The 18,997-nt window shown below is 51.0% G+C and overlaps 1 protein-coding gene and 1 long non-coding RNA gene across 2 annotated transcripts in view; both read right to left on the bottom strand.

Annotated features, from left to right (window-relative positions):
* Positions 1 to 12,489, bottom strand: part of LOC133128981 (zinc finger and BTB domain-containing protein 7A-like) — a 14,244-nt gene extending 1,755 nt beyond the window's left edge. Inside the window, exons 1-4 of the mRNA XM_061242785.1 lie at positions 12,304 to 12,489; positions 10,819 to 11,175; positions 1,698 to 2,210; positions 1 to 196 (exon numbers count right to left, since the gene is read on the bottom strand). The exon at positions 1 to 196 is cut by the window's left edge and continues 754 nt beyond it. Coding sequence (XP_061098769.1) covers positions 1 to 196; positions 1,698 to 2,210; positions 10,819 to 10,836 — 727 coding nt within the window. The 5' untranslated portion in view covers positions 10,837 to 11,175; positions 12,304 to 12,489. The remainder of the gene's footprint in view (positions 197 to 1,697; positions 2,211 to 10,818; positions 11,176 to 12,303) is intronic.
* Positions 12,490 to 14,139: 1,650 nt separating this feature from the next.
* Positions 14,140 to 18,403, bottom strand: LOC133128408 (uncharacterized). The gene is made up of 2 exons (XR_009708750.1): positions 18,357 to 18,403; positions 14,140 to 17,103 (listed from the first exon to the last, which is right to left on the bottom strand). It is a non-coding gene; the product is annotated as an uncharacterized LOC133128408 (long non-coding RNA).
* Between the last annotated feature and the right edge of the window lie 594 nt (positions 18,404 to 18,997).

Here is an 18,997-nt window from a genome sequence, read left to right as displayed (position 1 = left end):
GCCCGTTGGGCTGGGTGAGGAGGGGCGGAGCGACGGGGCCCCTGAACTCCGCAGGGTCCCTGAGTTCGGCGGGGTCCCAGGGCGCCCCCTCCCGCAGGAACAGCTCCAGGTACTCCTGCGCCTGCCGACGGCCGGCCCGCTCTCCGTCTCTCTCCTTCCCTCGCTCCCTGTCCTCCATCTCATCCTCCTCTCCGCCCTCACCGCTGGGCTGCCGACGCAAACGCACCACAGAGCCGCTCAGACAAGCCCACAGCCTTCACTCGTTTGTGCGATGTGTGCGTATGTACGTGTGTATAACGTTAGCGTTAGCAGTAGCAGTGCGTATATATGTATAATGTTAGCGTTAGCAGTAGCAGTGTGTATATATGTATGTTAGCGTTAGCAGTAGCAGTGTGTATATATGTATAATGTTAGCGTTAGCAGTAGCAGTGTGTATATATGTATAATGTTAGCTTTAGCAGTAGCAGTGTTTATATATGTATAACGTTAGCGTTAGCAGTAGCAGTGTTTATATATGTATAATGTTAGCGTTAGCAGTAGCAGTGTGTATATATGTATGTTAGCGTTAGCAGTAGCAGTGTGTATATATGTATAATGTTAGCTTTAGCAGTAGCAGTGTTTATATATGTATAATGTTAGCGTTAGCAGTAGCAGTGTTTATATATGTATAATGTTAGCGTTAGCAGTAGCAGTGTTTATGTATGTATAATGTTAGCGTTAGCAGTAGCAGTGTTTATGTATGTATAATGTTAGCGTTAGCAGTAGCAGTGTTTATGTATGTATAATGTTAGCGTTAGCAGTAGCAGTGTTTATGTATGTATAATGTTGGCGTTAGCAGTAGCAATGTTTATATATGTATAATGTTAGCGTTAGCAGTAGCAGTGTTTATGTATGTATAATGTTAGCGTTAGCAGTAGCAGTGTGTATATATGTATAATGTTAGCGTTAGCAGTAGCAGTGATTATGTATGTATAATGTTAGCGTTAGCAGTAGCAGTGTTTATATATGTATAATGTTAGCGTTAGCAGTAGCAGTGTTTATGTATGTATAATGTTAGCGTTAGCAGTAGCAGTGTGTATATATGTATAATGTTAGTGTTAGCAGTAGCAGTGTTTATGTATGTATAATGTTAGCGTTAGCAGTAGCAGTGTGTATATATGTATAATGTTAGCTTTAGCAGTAGCAGTGTTTATATATGTATAATGTTAGTGTTAGCAGTAGCAGTGTTTATATATGTATAATGTTAGCGTTAGCAGTAGCAGTGTGTATATATGTATAATGTTAGCGTTAGCAGTAGCAGATGTATGTGTATAACATTAGCATTATCACTAGTGTTAGCATTACCAGGGGCAGCAGCAGGTATATGTGTATAGCATTAGCATTAGCATTATCAGGGGCAGCAGCAGGTATATGTGTATAGCATTAGCATTAGCGTTAGCACTAGCATTACCAGGGGCAGCAGCAGGTATATGTGTATAGCATTAGCATTAGCATTACCAGGGGCAGCAGCAGGTATATGTGTATAGCATTAGCACTAGCATTACCAGGGGCAGCAGCAGGTATATGTGTATAGCATTAGCATTAGCATTGGCATTATCAGGGGCAGCAGCAGGTATATGTGTTTAGCATTAGCACTAGCATTACCAGGGGCAGCAGCAGGTATATGTGTATAGCATTAGCATTAGCATTGGCATTACCAGGGGCAGCAGGGCGCGGGTCTCCAGCAGCTGGGCGCACACGTCCCTGACGGGGGCCACCTCCAGCAGGCTGGCGGCCCGCAGCACGTGGGCCAGGCTGTGGCGGCTGAGCGTGAGCGTGGCGGTGTAGGCGAAGTCCAGCAGCGCGCCCAGCGCCTCCGGCCGCACAAACTCCAGCGCGTACACGCTCTGCCGGCCGGCCGCGCCCGAGGCGAACAGCCGGCCCAGGTAGGCGCTGCAGGCGGCCAGCACCGAGCGGTGCGCCGGGAACTCCCGCCCGTCCGACACCAGCAGCACGTCACAGAGCAGGCCCGTGCGCCGCTGCCCGTTCAGCGCCGCCAGAACCTCGCCCGCGTGGTCCGGGAACGGCACCGCCACGGGGCCCTCCCCCGCCCCGGCCCGCCCGCCCGCCCCGCCCGCCCCGCCCGACGACATCTTCCACCAGCCGGCCGCCAGGACCCCGATCGCCCCCGACGACGACGATGTCACTGGCCACGAGGCCACTCTGCCCATCTGGAAGAGAAGGGGGAGGGGCATCGAGTCAGCGAGCGAAACTCTTATTTATATAAAAATTTACAGAGTGCTTCGCGTGATGAGAAACGTACACAAGCGTGGACAGCAACGAATAACACAGGTGCTTCACATAATGAGGCACACACATTCACACACACACACGCGCACGGGCACGCGTACGCGCACACACACACACACGCACACACAGACGCACATACACACGCACACACACACACACGCACACACAGACGCACATACACACACACAGACACACATACACACACACACACAATTATAATGGGAGCCAGTCGGTCTGGTCTAAGCAGGTTACCCCACCCTGTACTGTGTGCTACATTCCTTTCCACTTGGGCCTGGGGAACGCACACACACACTCACACACACACACTCACACACACTCACACACACTCACACACACTCACACACACACACTCACACACACTCACACACACACACTCACACACACACACACACACACACACACACACACACACACACACACACACACACACACACACACACACACACTCTTGTGCATTGGGTGCATCTCTCATGGATATTTCATGTATCCCGTGGTGTCTGGAATTTCAATGGGCGGATCGATTGTAGCAGAATTACCCCCCCCCCCCCCCCCCGCCCCGATGAGGCTGTCCCTTCCTGTCTCATCATTCTGCACAAAAAGGGTGCTCCCTGTAGGTACAGAAAACTGCACCCCTCACCAGAAATATGACAACTTTGTCTCTTTTTTTGCTTGGAAAACAAACTCATTTGTATCCAAAGAGAGCACTACTGTACTTTCAGGGTACATTTGATTGAAATGTGATTATTGAAGGACCAAGTCGTGCCCCCGGTGTCACTTCGTTTCTGAGAGGAAACTTGTGGTGAGTGCATTTCCTCTGCTAGTTCCTGACGCTGATCGGCTGGATTAGCTTGCAGCTAAGTGAGCGGAAATACAGAAAGGTGGATTCACTCGACCTTGCACCTCAATGGGGACATGAAGGCACTCCTGTCCATATGTTACAGGACATTACAGTACATTACATTACATTACAGCACAGTACATTACAGTACATTACAGTACATTACCGTACATTACAGTATATTACAGTACATTACAGTACAAGCATTTGGCAGGCGCTCTTATCCAGAGCGATGTGCGACAAAGTGCAAACCACAACCAGGGACAAGCATGCAGAGAACCCGAGAGGGAAGTGCAGTCTGAAGTTCCTGAAGTGACCGCACAGATAAGAACCTAAGAACCTTGTAGATTAATCCAGTAAGACAAACAGAAGTAGCAATGAAACCGTCTCAGCAGACGTAACGCTGGCACTAATAAAAGCAGTGGTCTCCAAAAAGAGGAGTCGCGGTCTCTTCCGGAACTGACACGGGGAAACTCGCTTCTCTACCTCAGATTTAAATATCTTAAAACAAACGCTGAAATAAGGAAGGGAGCCGGCTGGTGCCTCTGAGAGACGCCGCGGCACCCAGCACACTAGCTGGCAGAGCATCGAACCAGTCGCGATAAATTTGATCGTTTTTCCAAAAACCAAAACGACATTCAAACAAGTGCATAGCGCGGCCACAGAACAAACACGGACAAGGTACAATGCAAATAGGATCGGTTGTAAGGCCACGAACGGAAGTCCAGCACACAAGGTAGATAGGCCAAGTCTGTATCTACTATACAGAGACATCTGCAACTTCAGGAACCACAGTACTGAGACAAGTACTCATTCAAAAGTCCTACATTAAGCAAAAAAATTCATCACTGGTGTGTGTGATACATCAGCTGTGACATCACTGGTGTGTGTGATACATCAGCTGTGACATCACTGATGTGTGTGATACATCTGCGGCCTTTTTTCAGCTATATTGGACGGTATATAGTGTAGAGAGACAGGAAGAATGGGAGCGAGAGAGAGGGGAAGACATGCGACAAATTGTCGGACGGTCGGATTCGAACCGCCGACGTCGCGGCTCGCAATGAGCATGCGGTCAGTGCTCTACAGGCTGCGCCACCGAGACACCCCCCCCTCCTTGCTCTTTAACACACACAGAGCAGCGGTATCTTTTTAACCGTTAAAAGTGAGACTAAAACACCCAACCCACACACACACACACACACACACACACACACACACACACACACACACACACACACACACACACACACACACACACACACACACACACACACACACACACACACACACACACACACACACACACACTCCTCCATCCACCTGTAAAATGTATATTTCCATTCACGAGCGTGAAGGCATTCTGACTGCCACCGACTGGGTTCACCGTCGGAGGCATTTCAGGAATGCTGTCCCACAGCCCTGTCACAGATTAATTATGACATCATAATCCACAATGGATTCCACGTTCAGATGAACGGCACCATGGGATTGAAATCTAATCTGGACAGGGACCATGGCAACTGTCGCCGGCAGCCCACTTTAAGTGGTGCACAACTGATTAATGTTTCTCACATAAATCTTTGTGATCATAATTGATACCGACTGAGGAGGGCGGCTGCAGTTATGAGACCCAGTTATGAAGTAAAAGTTGGGAATTCCGAACCGGGAGCAGAGGGAAGAATGGTGGCCGAGCCCGGATAAGGAAAGTTGAAGGACTGACACGCACCCAGGGCCGTTTCCGTGACAACGACCCGCACTCTTCAGCACATGAGCTCGGAGGAGGAAACTGCATCAAAGTTTATTTTTATTATCTGTGTGTACACCCAGGGCCGGTGTTGAAACGTGAGTGCCGAACACGCCCGAAAGTCAACAGCCCCCTCTGGCAGGAACGCACGCACGCACACACACACACACACACACACACACACACACACACACGCGCGCACGCACACACACGCACACACACACACAGTGGGTCTGCCCTGGGTTTCATTTCCCACAGAACATTGCTTCCCTTTAATGCACCAGCCTCCGGTTCACCGCCATTTACAGAAGTCGGGGAAAGCGTCCTGAACTGACCTCGCCAGGAGAAAAGCCTATTAGAGACGACACCTGGGATAACAGGATCCAGCCCCCACCCCGGTGCCTGCCCGCCCCACACACGGGTTTACAGGGAGGGGCTCTGTTTGCCTTAGCGCCGGTGGGTCAGGTGTTGGGAAACACGGGGGTGTGGAGCGCAGACACACCTGTGTGTCTCATACCTGGGACAGCTCCAGAGAGCGAGCTGTGGTGGCCTGGGGCCTGGGGAGGGGGGGGGGGGGAGGGGCCCGGGTCCTGGCACAGCGCAGGGGAGAGGGGGGGGGGAGGGGCCCGGGTCCTGGCACAGCGCAGGGGAGAGGGGGGGGGGAGGGGCCCGGGTCCTGGCACAGCGCAGGGGAGGAGGGAGGAGGGGGGAAGGGGGAGGAGGGAGGGGATATAGGAAAGAGCAGAGAGATACAAGAACCCACTCAAGAGACCACAATACAACTTGGCAAATGGGCTGCATTTATATAGCGCTTTTATCCAAAGAGCTGTACAATTAATGCCTCACATTCACCCATTCACCCATTCACACACACACACCAACAGCGATCAGCATTTGGGGGTTGGGTGACATGCTCAGGGACACACCCAGGGCGGGCGATCGAATGAACAACCTTCTGTCTGCCAGACGACCACTCTTACCTCCGGAGCCAACCTCGCCCCAGAGCACAATCATGATAATCCTTATGTAAGAAACGTCAGACCATAATGAAATTTCATTTATATTATATTATATTATATTATAATTATATCACATATTATACTACAGAGGAGACTTGGGACGGGGCCTGCTACATGGAGCTCAGGGTTTCTCCAGCTAATACACCGAGTGGTTTCTCCAGCTAACACACTGAGCGGTTTCTCCAGCTAACACACTGAGCGGTTTCTCCAGCTAACACACAGAGCGGTTTCTCCAGCTAACACACTGAGCGGTTTGTACAGACCCGCCCTTGCCTTATATAACCACTGAGCATTATTGGTTAAAGGACCCCCCCCCCCCCCCTCACTCCCCTCTTACCCTCCCCCACGCTGGCACAAAGCTCTCTTACCTGATCCTATCATGAGATCCACACCCTCCCCCTCCCCTACGCACTCCTGCCACCTCCTTCTACGTCTGCCAAGCAGGGCGTTTTTACGAGCATCTGGAACCACCAACGCTTTTATGATCCCACAAACAAAGGTCAAAGTTCAGCCCGTCTAACTCCTGCAGTTGCAAAATGTCTCCCCGCAGTGTCTGAGTCCATAGGAGTGACGATCGAATATGCAACAGGAACCCTCTCCAACACAAGTTTATGATTCATCGGAACTGACCACTGGCTTACGAGAAAAGCAGATCCCCAAATGTTGGGACGGATTTATCCCACATCAAGGAGTATCGACCTGGTCAGGCACATAGTCTATAAAATATGCACTTGGTTTGTAAAATATCTAGATATCCTCCCACTTCCCGAATACGGTGGAGTTCAGGGGCAGATGCATGTGTGGCTGCATTGAATGGGAACACCGTGACATCACAGTGACCAAATGAGAGATCCACTGTGACATCACAGCTGGCACTATTAGAGGGTCAATGTGACATCACAGCAGCCACCATAAGAGAGCCACTGTGACATCATAGCTACAAGCACTTACCATGAGAGATCATGTGGAGACAGAAGAGAAAAGACATAGCCTTATTATTATTTCTTTATTTTTTAAAGCACCTAAACTTCACGGGTTCAAACCAGGTGGGGCAGTGCCGCTCTGCCTTTGGGGCAAAGCGCATGCAGCAGAGTGCGTCCCCTTCTGGGTGAACGGGTGACGTGAGGCACGTTAAGCAGGGCGTCTGCCAAACAAACAAACAACAAAAAAAAAAAAAGTAAAAAAGTAACGCAACCAGTTCTGCTGCCCCCTCCTCCCTTTCACAGGGACAAAGAGATCCCAGTCACCAGCCTCCCAACGTCAGAGAGGTATGAGCACATGCACCCCTCCCTCTGAACTAAGAATGGACGCCCCCCCCTCCCCCCCGGCTCATACACCCCCCCCTCCCCCCGCCCCCCCCACACACACAGATCAGGTGCAGGGCTAGCAGTGTTTCAGTGTACGTGACTCAGAATGCGAAGAGAAGGCTTTAAGTGGGTATTCCGAATACCACCCTCCTGTAATCGCCTCGGCCTCCCTCTACAAACACACGACCCCCCTCCCCCATCTTTGTGGAGCGCTGCATCGTTTTCTATCATTTGTAGGGAAGAGGACTTCCTGCTTGCCTGCGTGCCTGCGTGCGTGCATGCACGCACGTCTGTGGCGTGGATCACAGGACGGAACATCACCCCTTATCACATGACCACTTCCCAGAAAGCCCCTGTGCTGGTCTGCCCCTAACCACAGACAGCTGCTCCACCCAATGGCCAACTTCCCTTTTAACGACACAGGCCAGAAAAAACCCCCACAGTGCACATTGTGGCACACATCACACAGAGGTGCTGTACCATGTCATCAGTGAGATCACAAGTGGGATTGGAACGCTCTTTCCTGGACATTCTAATGCTGATGTCACAATCACTACTGGTGACTGGAAGCAGTGTAGTTCTAGACCACTGACTTTGAATGTAGAAAAAGGAACATCCCAGAAACCAAAGGGGCTCTTCAAAAAAGGGTTCAAGTAATAATCTCTGTATAATTTATATTTTCTGTTCGAATGACAAAAGGGAGAAGAGAGTTATAGTTTTCAGAAACATAATTGCGCTGTCAGCTGGCAGGTGTCTGTCCTTTAATTTAAGCCTCGAATTGTGTCGACATACAAAGGCACAGGTACGTAAACACGCAGACACACACACACACACCCACCCACACACACACACACCCACACACACACACACACACAGCAAACGCCACTGATCCCCTGTTTAAGCAGTCATTTCAGGATGAAGGTAGATTAACATGTTACTTAAGGACAGGCGAGGCAAAGGTGTGACATCACAGTGCAGCAATGCAGCCCACCACTAATAACTCTCTTGGTGCAATTGACCAGGAAATCATTTTAACCTCCCTCCAAACTGAAAACAGCACTTACAGGGTACGGGGGGGGGGGGGGGGGGTCAGTCTTTTAGAGTATTTCATAGGTCCTGACCCAGGTCTAATTTCAGGGAACCGCTTTTAGTCCAGCTAAAAACAGCCTATTCCTGAAAAGGCACGGATGGGGTAAAAGATCGCGAGCAGTCTCCTTCTCAAGAGGGTTAGGGTTAGGGTTAGTTAGGGTTAGGCTCGATTCGTGTCCAATCAAACAGTCCACGTGTGAGTACAGAGTGAGAATGAGCTACCTGGAGATAACAGCCCACCTGAACTGCCACGAGAAGGGCTGTGGAATTAGTCAGGAAGTTCACGTCCACCTCAGACCAGCTCCAAAAAGCGCGCGTTTCATTTACGCCTACGCGCTGAACAGGTGCTCTCTCGTTCAGCGAGAGACTTCCGAAGCGATTATTCACGGATGGCTCTGTAGCCCAGAGGTGGTTAAAACACCGTTTAAAAGCCAACCACCCCTCCTTATGGTTTTGGCTGCAACACACCTGCATATCTTTGGTGAATTATGCAACTGACATTAAAACACATGTCTTTCCTCATTGGGTGTTTTGTGAAGTGGGTCACAGGTGGACACACACAGATGGGTGGACTCAGACGGTTACCGACAGGAAGAGGTCAGGAGCGCCAGCGAGGTCATGATGATGACAACACAGCCTGGACTGGAGCTCGCAGCCCCCTGTTTGAGAGCTCCACCCCCCCCCCCTCCTCCGTGATTAACCCAGTCTGCTGGTGCTTCTCCTTACCCGACCCTCTCCCTCTCGCCTTCTCCCTCTCCCTCTCCCTCTCTCTATCTCCCTCAGCATCTCCATTTTTCACACACACACACACACACACACACACACACACACACACACACACACACACACACACACACACATCCTCACTCAGGGTCATTCAGATACACACACATACTCAGGGGCTACACACTTGCGTACACACACATACGGATAAACACACACAGGCAGGTACGAACAATTTTCACACACACACACACACACACACACACACACACACACACACACACACACACACACATTCACCTCAGAAAGATAATTAAATGTCATCGTTAAACAAAAGGAAATCCCTCACACCCCCACCATCACCCAGAACAAGTTGAACCAGAAACCGGTTGCTTTGAATCACATGAGTGCACGAGGATCAAACCACAGCCCCACTGTACTGCCATACCCTCTCCCCCTGCCTCTCTGTCATATCCACAGCCCCACTGTGCTGCCATACCCTCTCCCCCTGCCTCTCTGTCATATCCACAGCCCCACTGTACTGCCATACCCTCTCCCCCTGCCTCTCTGTCATATCCACAGCCCCACTGTGCTGCCATACCCTCTCCCCCTGCCTCTCTGTCATATCCACAGCCCCACTGTACTGCCATACCCTCTCCCCCTGCCTCTCTGTCATATCCACAGCCCCACTGTACTGCCATACCCTCTCCCCCTGCCTCTCTGTCATATCCACAGCCCCACTGTACTGCCATACCCTCTCCCCCTGCCTCTCTGTCATATCCACAGCCCCACTGTACTGCCATACCCTCTCCCCCTGCCTCTCTGTCATATCCACAGCCCCACTGTACTGCCATACCCTCTCCCCCTGCCTCTCTGTCATATCCACAGCCCCACTGTACTGCCATACCCTCTCCCCCTGCCTCTCTGTCATATCCACAGCCCCACTGTACTGCCATACCCTCTCCCCCCGCCTCTCTGTCATATTCACACACACACACACACACACACACAGTAACACAATCACACAGATACACACTCACACACACTCACACACACAGTAACGCAATCACACAGACACACACACACACACCAGCAACAACCCACATCAACCCCCCCAAAGCACAATCCACACCAACCAGGTATAAACACTACCCCCCCAAAACACAATCCACACTAACCATGTATAAACACTACCCTCCCAAAACACAATCCACACTAACCATGTATAAACACTACCCCCCAAAACACAATCCACACCAACCAGTTATAAACACTACCCCCCAAATCATAATCCACACCAACAATTTATAAACACTACCCCCCAAATCACAATCCACACCAACCAGTAATAAACACTAACACCCAAAACACAATCCACACTAACCATGTATAAACACTACCCCCCAAAACACAATCCACACCAACCAGTTATAAACACTACCCCCAATCACAATCCACACCAACCAGTTATAAACACTACCACCCCCAAATCACAATCCACACCAACCAGTAATAAACACTACCCCCCAAATCACAATCCACATCAATTAATAAACACTAACACCCAAAACACAATCCACACTAACCATGTATAAACACTACCCCCCAAATCACAATCCACATCAATTAATAAACACTAACACCCAAATCACAATCCACACTAACCAGGTATAAACACTACCCCCTCAAATCACAATCCACACCAACCAGTTCAAAACAAAACAAGCACTTAAAAAAAAGTTTGAATGGCGTATTTCCGCGGCGGGGGGAAATGGGGGATCTCACCTCGGCTGGGGTCTCCATGGCTACCGCATCTGTAACTGGGTCAAACAGAGTGTCAGCGGGGTCCTCCTCGTCTTCCTCCCTCTTCGTTCTCCCACACCGCTGCTGCTCCCGCTGTGCCTGTCCTCAGTTAACCTCCCCCCCTCCTCCTCCTCCTCCTCCCCCTCTCTTCTTCTCCTCTGCTGGGATTCCGCTGCTTCCTCAGCGCCGTCGCCCGACGCCTGTCACACACGGAGAGAGAGAGCGCTAGTGCGTTCGCTCTTCCTGGCTGTCGAGGTAGCGTGCCTCTCTCTCTCTCTCTCTCTCGCGCTCTCGCGCTCTCTCCGGCGTGTCCTGGGGAGGATCTGGCCCCTGACAGAGCTGCAAGAGAGACAGGCCAGCTCAGAGTCGCCCCCAGTCATCCAGGCAAGACCCAGCCTGATCCCCTCCAAGCAGATAACCACCTCAAGCCCCACCGCCCCTTCCCACAACCCCCCTCCCTCCCTGCTCGCCCGGCCCCTCTCTATTTTCAGCTTCCCCTCCTCTGACTGGCTGAAAGGGCTGTCGCTCAACACACCTCCCCGCCGGATTGGCCAAGAATCACTCCCCCCCTTCACTCCCAATGTGGCTGAGGGCTGTGCATTCTGGGAAGTGTAGTTCCCAGCCTCAGTTCCACCTGCTGGGAAGGGCCCGGCTATGAACTACAAGTCCCAGCATCCCCCCCCCCCCCTCTCTCTCTCGGTTGACACTGCCCCCTGCTACCTTATGCCACCTCCAAGCCTGGTTCAATGCAAGCAGCCGGGTCGGAATTACACGCTACGGAGCGCCGCCGGGCGGATTCCCGGAACAGAAAGAGGAGTTCCATCCAAACAGGTCCCGCAACCCCAGCCGGAAAAGCACTCCTGCCCCCCCAGACCTAAAGGGGCTGTGTCCAGGACACACCCCTCCCCTCCCCGCCCGCCTCTCACCTCACCTCACCGCCCCATCCTTGACCTGAGCTGACCTCTCCCTCTCCCCCAGATAGCATTCCAGGTCCGCCCGCCGAGATTGAGCGAATTAAGAGGGGCTTAACTCGGCCGACCGGAATAACGGCGCTCCTCTGCCTGGTGTTCCGCGGCCGGGAGCCGGAGCGGGGGGGAGCGGGAGGCTCCGGGGGAATTCTGTCCGCCAGGGACACGTTCCCAGACGCACGGCAGCTCTTTCCCCCCCGCCTCACTCTTAAACTCGGCTGCTTCTCTGTTTGTTTCTGTGTTGTCGAGCAGCTTAGCTTGCTTTGTCGTTTACTTTAATTCCCCCCCTCTCCTCACTCACTCGTTCTCCCCCCCCCCCCCCCCTGGTAAAAGTGAGACTTTTACCAGCGGGACTGAGGGCCGGTTGGCGTCCGACCGGGCGAAGTTGAGAAGGAGGGGGAGTTTGAAACAAACTGAAAGTTGACAGAAGTAAAGGCGCTGTGCCGGCGTTAATAAAGGCTCCGCGTGACGCCACCAAACAGAGACCACCTCACCTCACCTGGTCACGGTGCTGCGTTTGCTCTTCTCCTCTCGCTCCGTTTTCTCGCTCTCTCGCTCTCTCTCTCTCTCTCCACACAGAGCAGCGCAGGCACCAGCCTAACAGCTCAGCTCCCTTCCTGGTTTCTCTGAGGCCGTGGCCCCTCCCTCTCTCTCTCTCTCTCTCCCTCTAGCTCTCTTTCTCTTTCCTTCCCTCTCTCTCTCACACTCTCTCCCCCTCCCTCACTCACTCAGCCCTTCTCTTAAAGGAACAGCACCCCCCCCCCCCCACCCACACACACACCCACACACACATCCTCTTTAATGCCAGGGGCACACTGGCACTACGCTTCCTACAGGGAGCCAGACAGGACAAAAACTGTTTCAAAAAAAATAAAAATAATTATGAGACTCCTTACCCAGAAGACTTCACAGGGAGTAGCCAGACTGTCTTTTAGTATTATTGTTATTGTGGTTGTGGAAATAGTGCTGAATTTCGTGATAAAGTAAAAAACATGAAATTAAAATCGTGGTTATGGGGAGAGCTAGGTCCTTCACATCTGTGGCAATGGTCTCTCTCTCTCCCTCCCTCTCTCTCTTTCTTGTGTAGACCCCCCCCCCCTTCCAAATCCAGCAACAAACCTCTTCCATTCATCTGCTTTCAGCTTAAAAGGGGTGGGGGGGGGGTGGGGGTGGCACGGGGAGGTTGATCACATTACCTGGGTTTCAAAACAGACTGAAATTCACAAGAGCACTTTTATGTTCAAACAAAAACTTACAGGAGTGGAGAGATAGAGCAGGACTGTGTGACGTGTGTGGTGTGTGTTAGTGTGTGTGCATCTGTGTGCAAGTGAGGGTATGCATGAATGTGTATGAGTGTGTGTGTAGTGTATATATGGGTGTGGGTCTATATGTGTGTGTGTTATCTGTGTGTGTGCATGACTGCGTGTAGTATACATGCGTGTAGGTCTATATGTGTGTGTGTGCGTGTGCGTACTGAGTCACAGACCCAGCCAGTCTCAGAGGTGAGAGGTCATTTTCTCTGTTAAAAGTTCACCACAATCCAACTTCCAACATCCATAGTTTTCATTCTTTGCTGATAAAGAAATGTGCCATTTACAAGGAGAGCATCTCGGTTTTCAAGGCTCTAAGACAGCGCTACTCAACTCCACGTCCTGCGGGGCGCAGTGTCTGCAGGTATTCACTCCTACCTTGTGCTACACCACCTGATTCCACTAATTATGATACCTGCTCGGTTCAGATAACGAGCCAATTAGTGGAATCAGGTGGTGTAGCGCACGGTAGGAGTGAATACCTGCAGACACTGCGGCCCGCAGGACGTGGAGTTGAGCAATACTGCTCCAAAACCACAACGTGGAATAGATTTTTTTTTTTTTTTTTTCCTGCGTGCCTAAGTGTTATCAAAAACATTCTCCTTCCCCACAATGCAACTGCAACATTTGCAACACTGGAGTCCTCCCTGCACAAGAGGCCAAGTGCATGTTGCAGTTTCCTGTCTGTCCTCTGGGGGGCAATGTTTCACATATATTTGCATATAGTTCAGGTCCAGCATCCAGCATTTTCTAGTGCAAACACACCATTCCTCAGAAAACAAACTGCACACCAGCTTATGTAGTTTTCCTTCCCGATTCAAAACTCTCCCTCTCTACATCAGCAGGTGTGCAGTGAGCATTCTGCCACAAAATGGCAGCCGTACACTGCCCAGGTGTGTGCTGCATATTGGTCCTGGCGGGTTGAGGCAAACTAACTCACACTCACACTCACACTCACACTCACACACACACTCACACACACACTCACACACACACACAAAAAACCACGAGACCAATTTCCGTCGTTTGTCTTTATGTAACGTGACGTTTATTGACAATAATGACTCTTTAAAAAAATTATAATAAAGGAGATGAGCTTTTAACAGTTTCTCTTTTTTTTTTTGCTTTAGTACAAACCACCTCCACTTAAAACGGTTAAGAAATAAATCCACAACAAAAAAAAAACCCCACAGAGCTCCCGGCCCCCAAATGCCCCCATCATCACCATAGCAATGCAGTCTACCCCCACAGCCCGACTCTGGAAAATATATATTATACATTTATATATATATATGTTCCTCCCTTCACCAAATATTAAATATTGTCATCATGCATCTCTTACCAAGAAAAGCAAACTAAACCTGAGACTGAAGAAGCCCGACAACTAGGGGACGCTCAATAAACTCTCCTCTGATTGGTGCAGAAGTCCAGCGAGACGAGCCGGAGCCAATCAGGGCAGAGCGTGCTGGGCGTGCGAATGGGAAAAGCATCCCTCTGTGTCTCCGCCCCCCTCCCTCCCTCCCACAGAGCCGTGGTCTGTTCAGCGCGTGGTCCTCCATCTCGGTCTGATCACATCCGTTTTAACACTCAACGTTACATCCAAACCCCGGCGGTCCAGCCAGCAGAGCACGGACCCAACACGCCATGGACACACTTGATTTGCGTATTTGTGTTTACACGTGAATATGCAGCCACGTGTGTAGACACACACACACACACACACACACACCTGCATTTAGACAGCTGAATCTCAGAGATGCAAACACTCGGGAAACCAGGGATGGATCGGGAGGGGAAAGAATCCAAAATGCAGCCATTTTAATGCGGATCATCGAGTGGAAGATCACGTGCGTTGCTCTGCCGTGCATTTTTCCACAACTTTATTTTGCAGTAATAAACATGATTAGAAGTTACCCGATAATCAAGCCACAACTCAATCCGACATTTTGTTTCCAGCTCTGGTTTTGTTCTTCGCTCCCGTCCGTTGAGTCGGGGATGAACGCGCAGTGCGAGCTGTTCTTTAATGAACGGGGCGTGAGACCGGTCTGTTTGAGGCTTGGTTTCGGGCAGCAGGGACGAGAGCAGGTTTTGTACGAGTAGACTCAAAATGGCCGCCGTGTCCCCAGGTTCAGACCGCTCTGCCCGGGAACGTGGGGTTTGCATCGCCGAGGTTCTGCATCTTCATCTAAACGCCCTGCACTCATCACAGCCCAGGAGAACAGCCGCAGGACACAGCGGACGAGAACGGGACGTGACTGTTTTTTTTCAGAAATGCAGAGGTGAAAACACACCCGAACTGAACCGAGAATCACATTCGAATAAAGAGGGCAAAATGTGAAAATGTAATGTGCAGGTGTGTGTGTGTGTGTGTGTGTGTGTGTGTGTGTGTCTGTGTAATGCGCTTGTGTAATGGTGGCTGTGGATGGGTGCAAATTCAGCCGGCAATCACAGAGACCCAGTAACCAGGGAAACCAATCACCAGTCACTCGAACCCAACAGGTGGAATATGGCTCTTACCCTCAGGGACCCTTCTGCACAAACTCTTCCATAACTCTCCGAGCATCCCTCAAGCCAAACAATAACGTCATCTCCCAAAGCTATTACAATACTGCTTTAAATAATCAGTACAAATACTCGTATGAACCCTGCTGTGCGGATACAAAGATCAGTGTGAAAGATTTGGTTTAAAGTTAGGGCATAATCATAGTTATCCAAAACAAATCAACAAAAAAAGACTCCCACTTGAACATAACCCATCGGACTAATACCATGAGCACGGTCTATACGGACACTTGGTTCGGTACGTTCGAAGAACAGAGAGAAAAAGAAGTACAAAAAAACTTGAAAGTCAATATTCAAATTCTCAATCTCGGATTGTGAAAACGACGACCAAGGCTTCCCTGCTCCTCTCGGTGACGGGACTATCTAACCGACAGCGCATTTGGAGAGAACCTCTCTCCGAGCGGTTACAGCCCCACATACAGAAACGCACAAAATGGCAGTACAGCCACAGATGCTACACATCCACCAGATACTCTGTGTTCTTAAAATGGAGTGTCAAGCTTTGCCTCCCTACCACTGATGCCGTGACCTTACACTTTGATGTCACTTCTGAAAACCCACTAAGGGGTGAGGCCTAGCACAACACCGAGGCGACGGATGTTCAGCACTGCAACGAGCAGCAGAACCTAAGAAATTAATGCAGGAGTTGAATATCTGGTTGGTGTACGAAATCAGTGGTGCAGCAGGAAAAGGCTCCAAGTCTCATTTAAACCAGCGATGAGCATCATTGGTTTCGCTGGTGTTAAAAATGACCCGCCAACGTTTTCTGAGCCCTCCTCTCCCCTCCTCTCCCCCTCTCCTCCCTCTCCTCTGTCAGTTCCTCGAGATTCGCAGTTCTCGTGTGAAATCCTACGCATGGTTTCTGAATGGGCACGCTTGTGTCTCCTGAAGCAGGAAACCACAGAAGCCGCAGATGAGGCAACAAACGCAGAGACTCACACCGCGTGGCAGCCCAACGCACAAGGGGAACCTAAGGGTTCTTCTGCATGAGACAGCGGAGGGGAGGAGAGGGGAGAAGGAGGGGGGGAGGGACGAATTGAGTGCGCGTGCGTGTCTGTGGGCGGGTATGTATATGCGTGTACAAAAGAGAGATGGAGTGTGTGAGAGAGAGAGAGAGAGGGCGTGAGCGTGAGACAGAGAGAAAGAGATGAGAGGGAGAGAGAGAGGGATAGAGTGCGTGACAGAGTGCGTGAGAGAGAGAGACAGAGACAGAGAGAGTGTGCGTGAGAGAGAGCGCTGTATATCCCAGTGGCGTGTGCAGACAGACAGTCAGACAGACAGACAGACAGACAGACGGCCGGTTGCTCAGCCGCAGGTCAGACCGCGGTGCGGGTGGGGGTGCTGGGCTGGTTCAGGCCCATGGTTTTACACAGCCAGCCCGCAAAGTCCACCTCCTCCACCTCCGACCGCTTGATGAAGGTGTGGTTCTGCTCCGCGGAGAGAGGGAGGGAGAGAGAGAGAGAGAGAGAGGGAGTGAGAGGGAGAGAGTGAGAGAGGGAGAGAGAGAGAGAGAGGGAGTGAGAGAGGGAGTGAGAGAGGGAGAGAGAGAGAGGGAGTGAGAGAGGGAGAGGGAGTGAGAGAGGGAGTGAGAGAGGGAGAGAGAGAGAGGGAGTGAGAGAGGGAGAGAGAGAGAGAGAGAGAGGGAGTGAGTAAGAGAGGGAGAGAGTGAGAGAGTGAGAGAGGGAGTGAGAGAGGGAGAGAGAGAGAGAGGGAGTGAGAGAGGGAGAGAGAGAGAGAGGGAGTGAGAGAGGGAGAGAGAGAGAGAGGGAGTGAGAGGGAGGGAGTAAGAGAGGGAGAGAGTGAGAGAGTGAGAGAGGGAGTGAGAGAGAGAGAGAGAGGGAGTGAGAGGGAGGGAGTAAGAGAGGGAGAGAGAGAGAGAGGGAGTGAGAGGGAGGGAGTAAGAGAGGGAGAGAGTGAGAGAGTGAGAGAGGGAGTGAGAGAGAGAGAGAGAGGGAGTGAGAGGGAGGGAGTAAGAGAGGGAGAGAGAGAGAGAGGGAGTGAGAGGGAGGGAGTAAGAGAGGGAGAGAGTGAGAGAGTGAGAGAGGGAGTGAGAGAGGGAGAGAGAGAGAGAGAGAGAGGGAGTGAGAGGGAGGGAGTAAGAGAGGGAGAGAGTGAGAGAGGGAGTGAGAGAGGGAGAGAGAGAGAGGGAGTGAGAGAGGGAGAGAGAGAGAGAGGGAGTGAGAGGGAGGGAGTAAGAGAGGGAGAGAGTGAGAGAGGGAGTGAGAGAGGGAGAGAGAGAGAGAGGGAGTGAGAGAGGGAGAGAGAGAGAGAGGGAGTGAGAGGGAGGGAGTAAGAGAGGGAGAGAGGGAGTGAGAGAGGGAGAGAGAGAGAGAGAGAGAGGGAGTGAGAGGGAGGGAGTAAGAGAGGGAGAGAGTGAGAGAGGGAGTGAGAGAGGGAGAGAGAGAGAGGGAGTGAGAGAGGGAGAGAGAGAGAGAGGGAGTGAGAGGGAGGGAGTAAGAGAGGGAGAGAGTGAGAGAGGGAGTGAGAGAGGGAGAGAGAGAGAGAGGGAGTGAGAGAGGGAGAGAGAGAGGGAGAGAGAGAGATGGGTGGGTGGTTAGACCAAGACATGTACAACAGCGGCATGGTCAGAGGTCAGAGGTCAGAGGTCAAAGCCTATCCTGGCTCTGCGTCATTTAATGACAAGAAATAGCCTCCCCATTAGTGTTAGCGTTAGCATTACCATCAGCATCTTCAGGTCAGCTCTCTCCGCAGGGTTCTTTATAAGGCTGAAAGGAGAGGAGAAAACATTTAACATTTAAAAGTTAAAGATTAGGCAGTTGAAATGACACGTCTTTAAAGATCTAGCCAGCAAACGTGAAACCCCACACACTGAAAACACACACGGATCGGGGTAAAAGACGGAATAAACCGCACAGATAGACAGCAGAGCTGGGACGGGGAACGGCGGAACTTTCCGGAGCACTCCGGAGAGGAAATTCCCTCCCGTGCAGAGCGCCAACATACACGCACTTATTTCCTCTCCCGTTTTTTCCCCAGTTTTTCCACTTGCAAACACCTTATTGCAAATTACACCTATCCAGAGTCATCTCCATATATTCCCTCCAGTTTCAACACGCACTTACCCCATGTGTCCATGGGAACGGCAGTCTGTGAGGGTCATTTTCTTAATTGACAATGTGTGTCAACATGAAGACAATCATGTGATTAAAAATAACCTTTTATTTTTCATTCTTATTACCATTAGACCACTTTCTGAATTAAGTGCTTACTAGGAGTCTTTCTCTGTCTCTCTCCCAGCAGACAGACAGCCTTTGACCTTAATGTCTCTGCTTCTCCTAGAAGGGGGTAGCTAGCACATTC

The sequence above is a fragment of the Conger conger genome, chromosome 5 (genome assembly GCF_963514075.1).
Source record: "Conger conger chromosome 5, fConCon1.1, whole genome shotgun sequence".
In the NCBI taxonomy this organism is placed as follows: domain Eukaryota; kingdom Metazoa; phylum Chordata; class Actinopteri; order Anguilliformes; family Congridae; genus Conger; species Conger conger.
The sequence above is the reverse complement of the archived record's forward strand: the minus strand, read 5'-3'. Positions and strand labels throughout refer to the sequence as shown.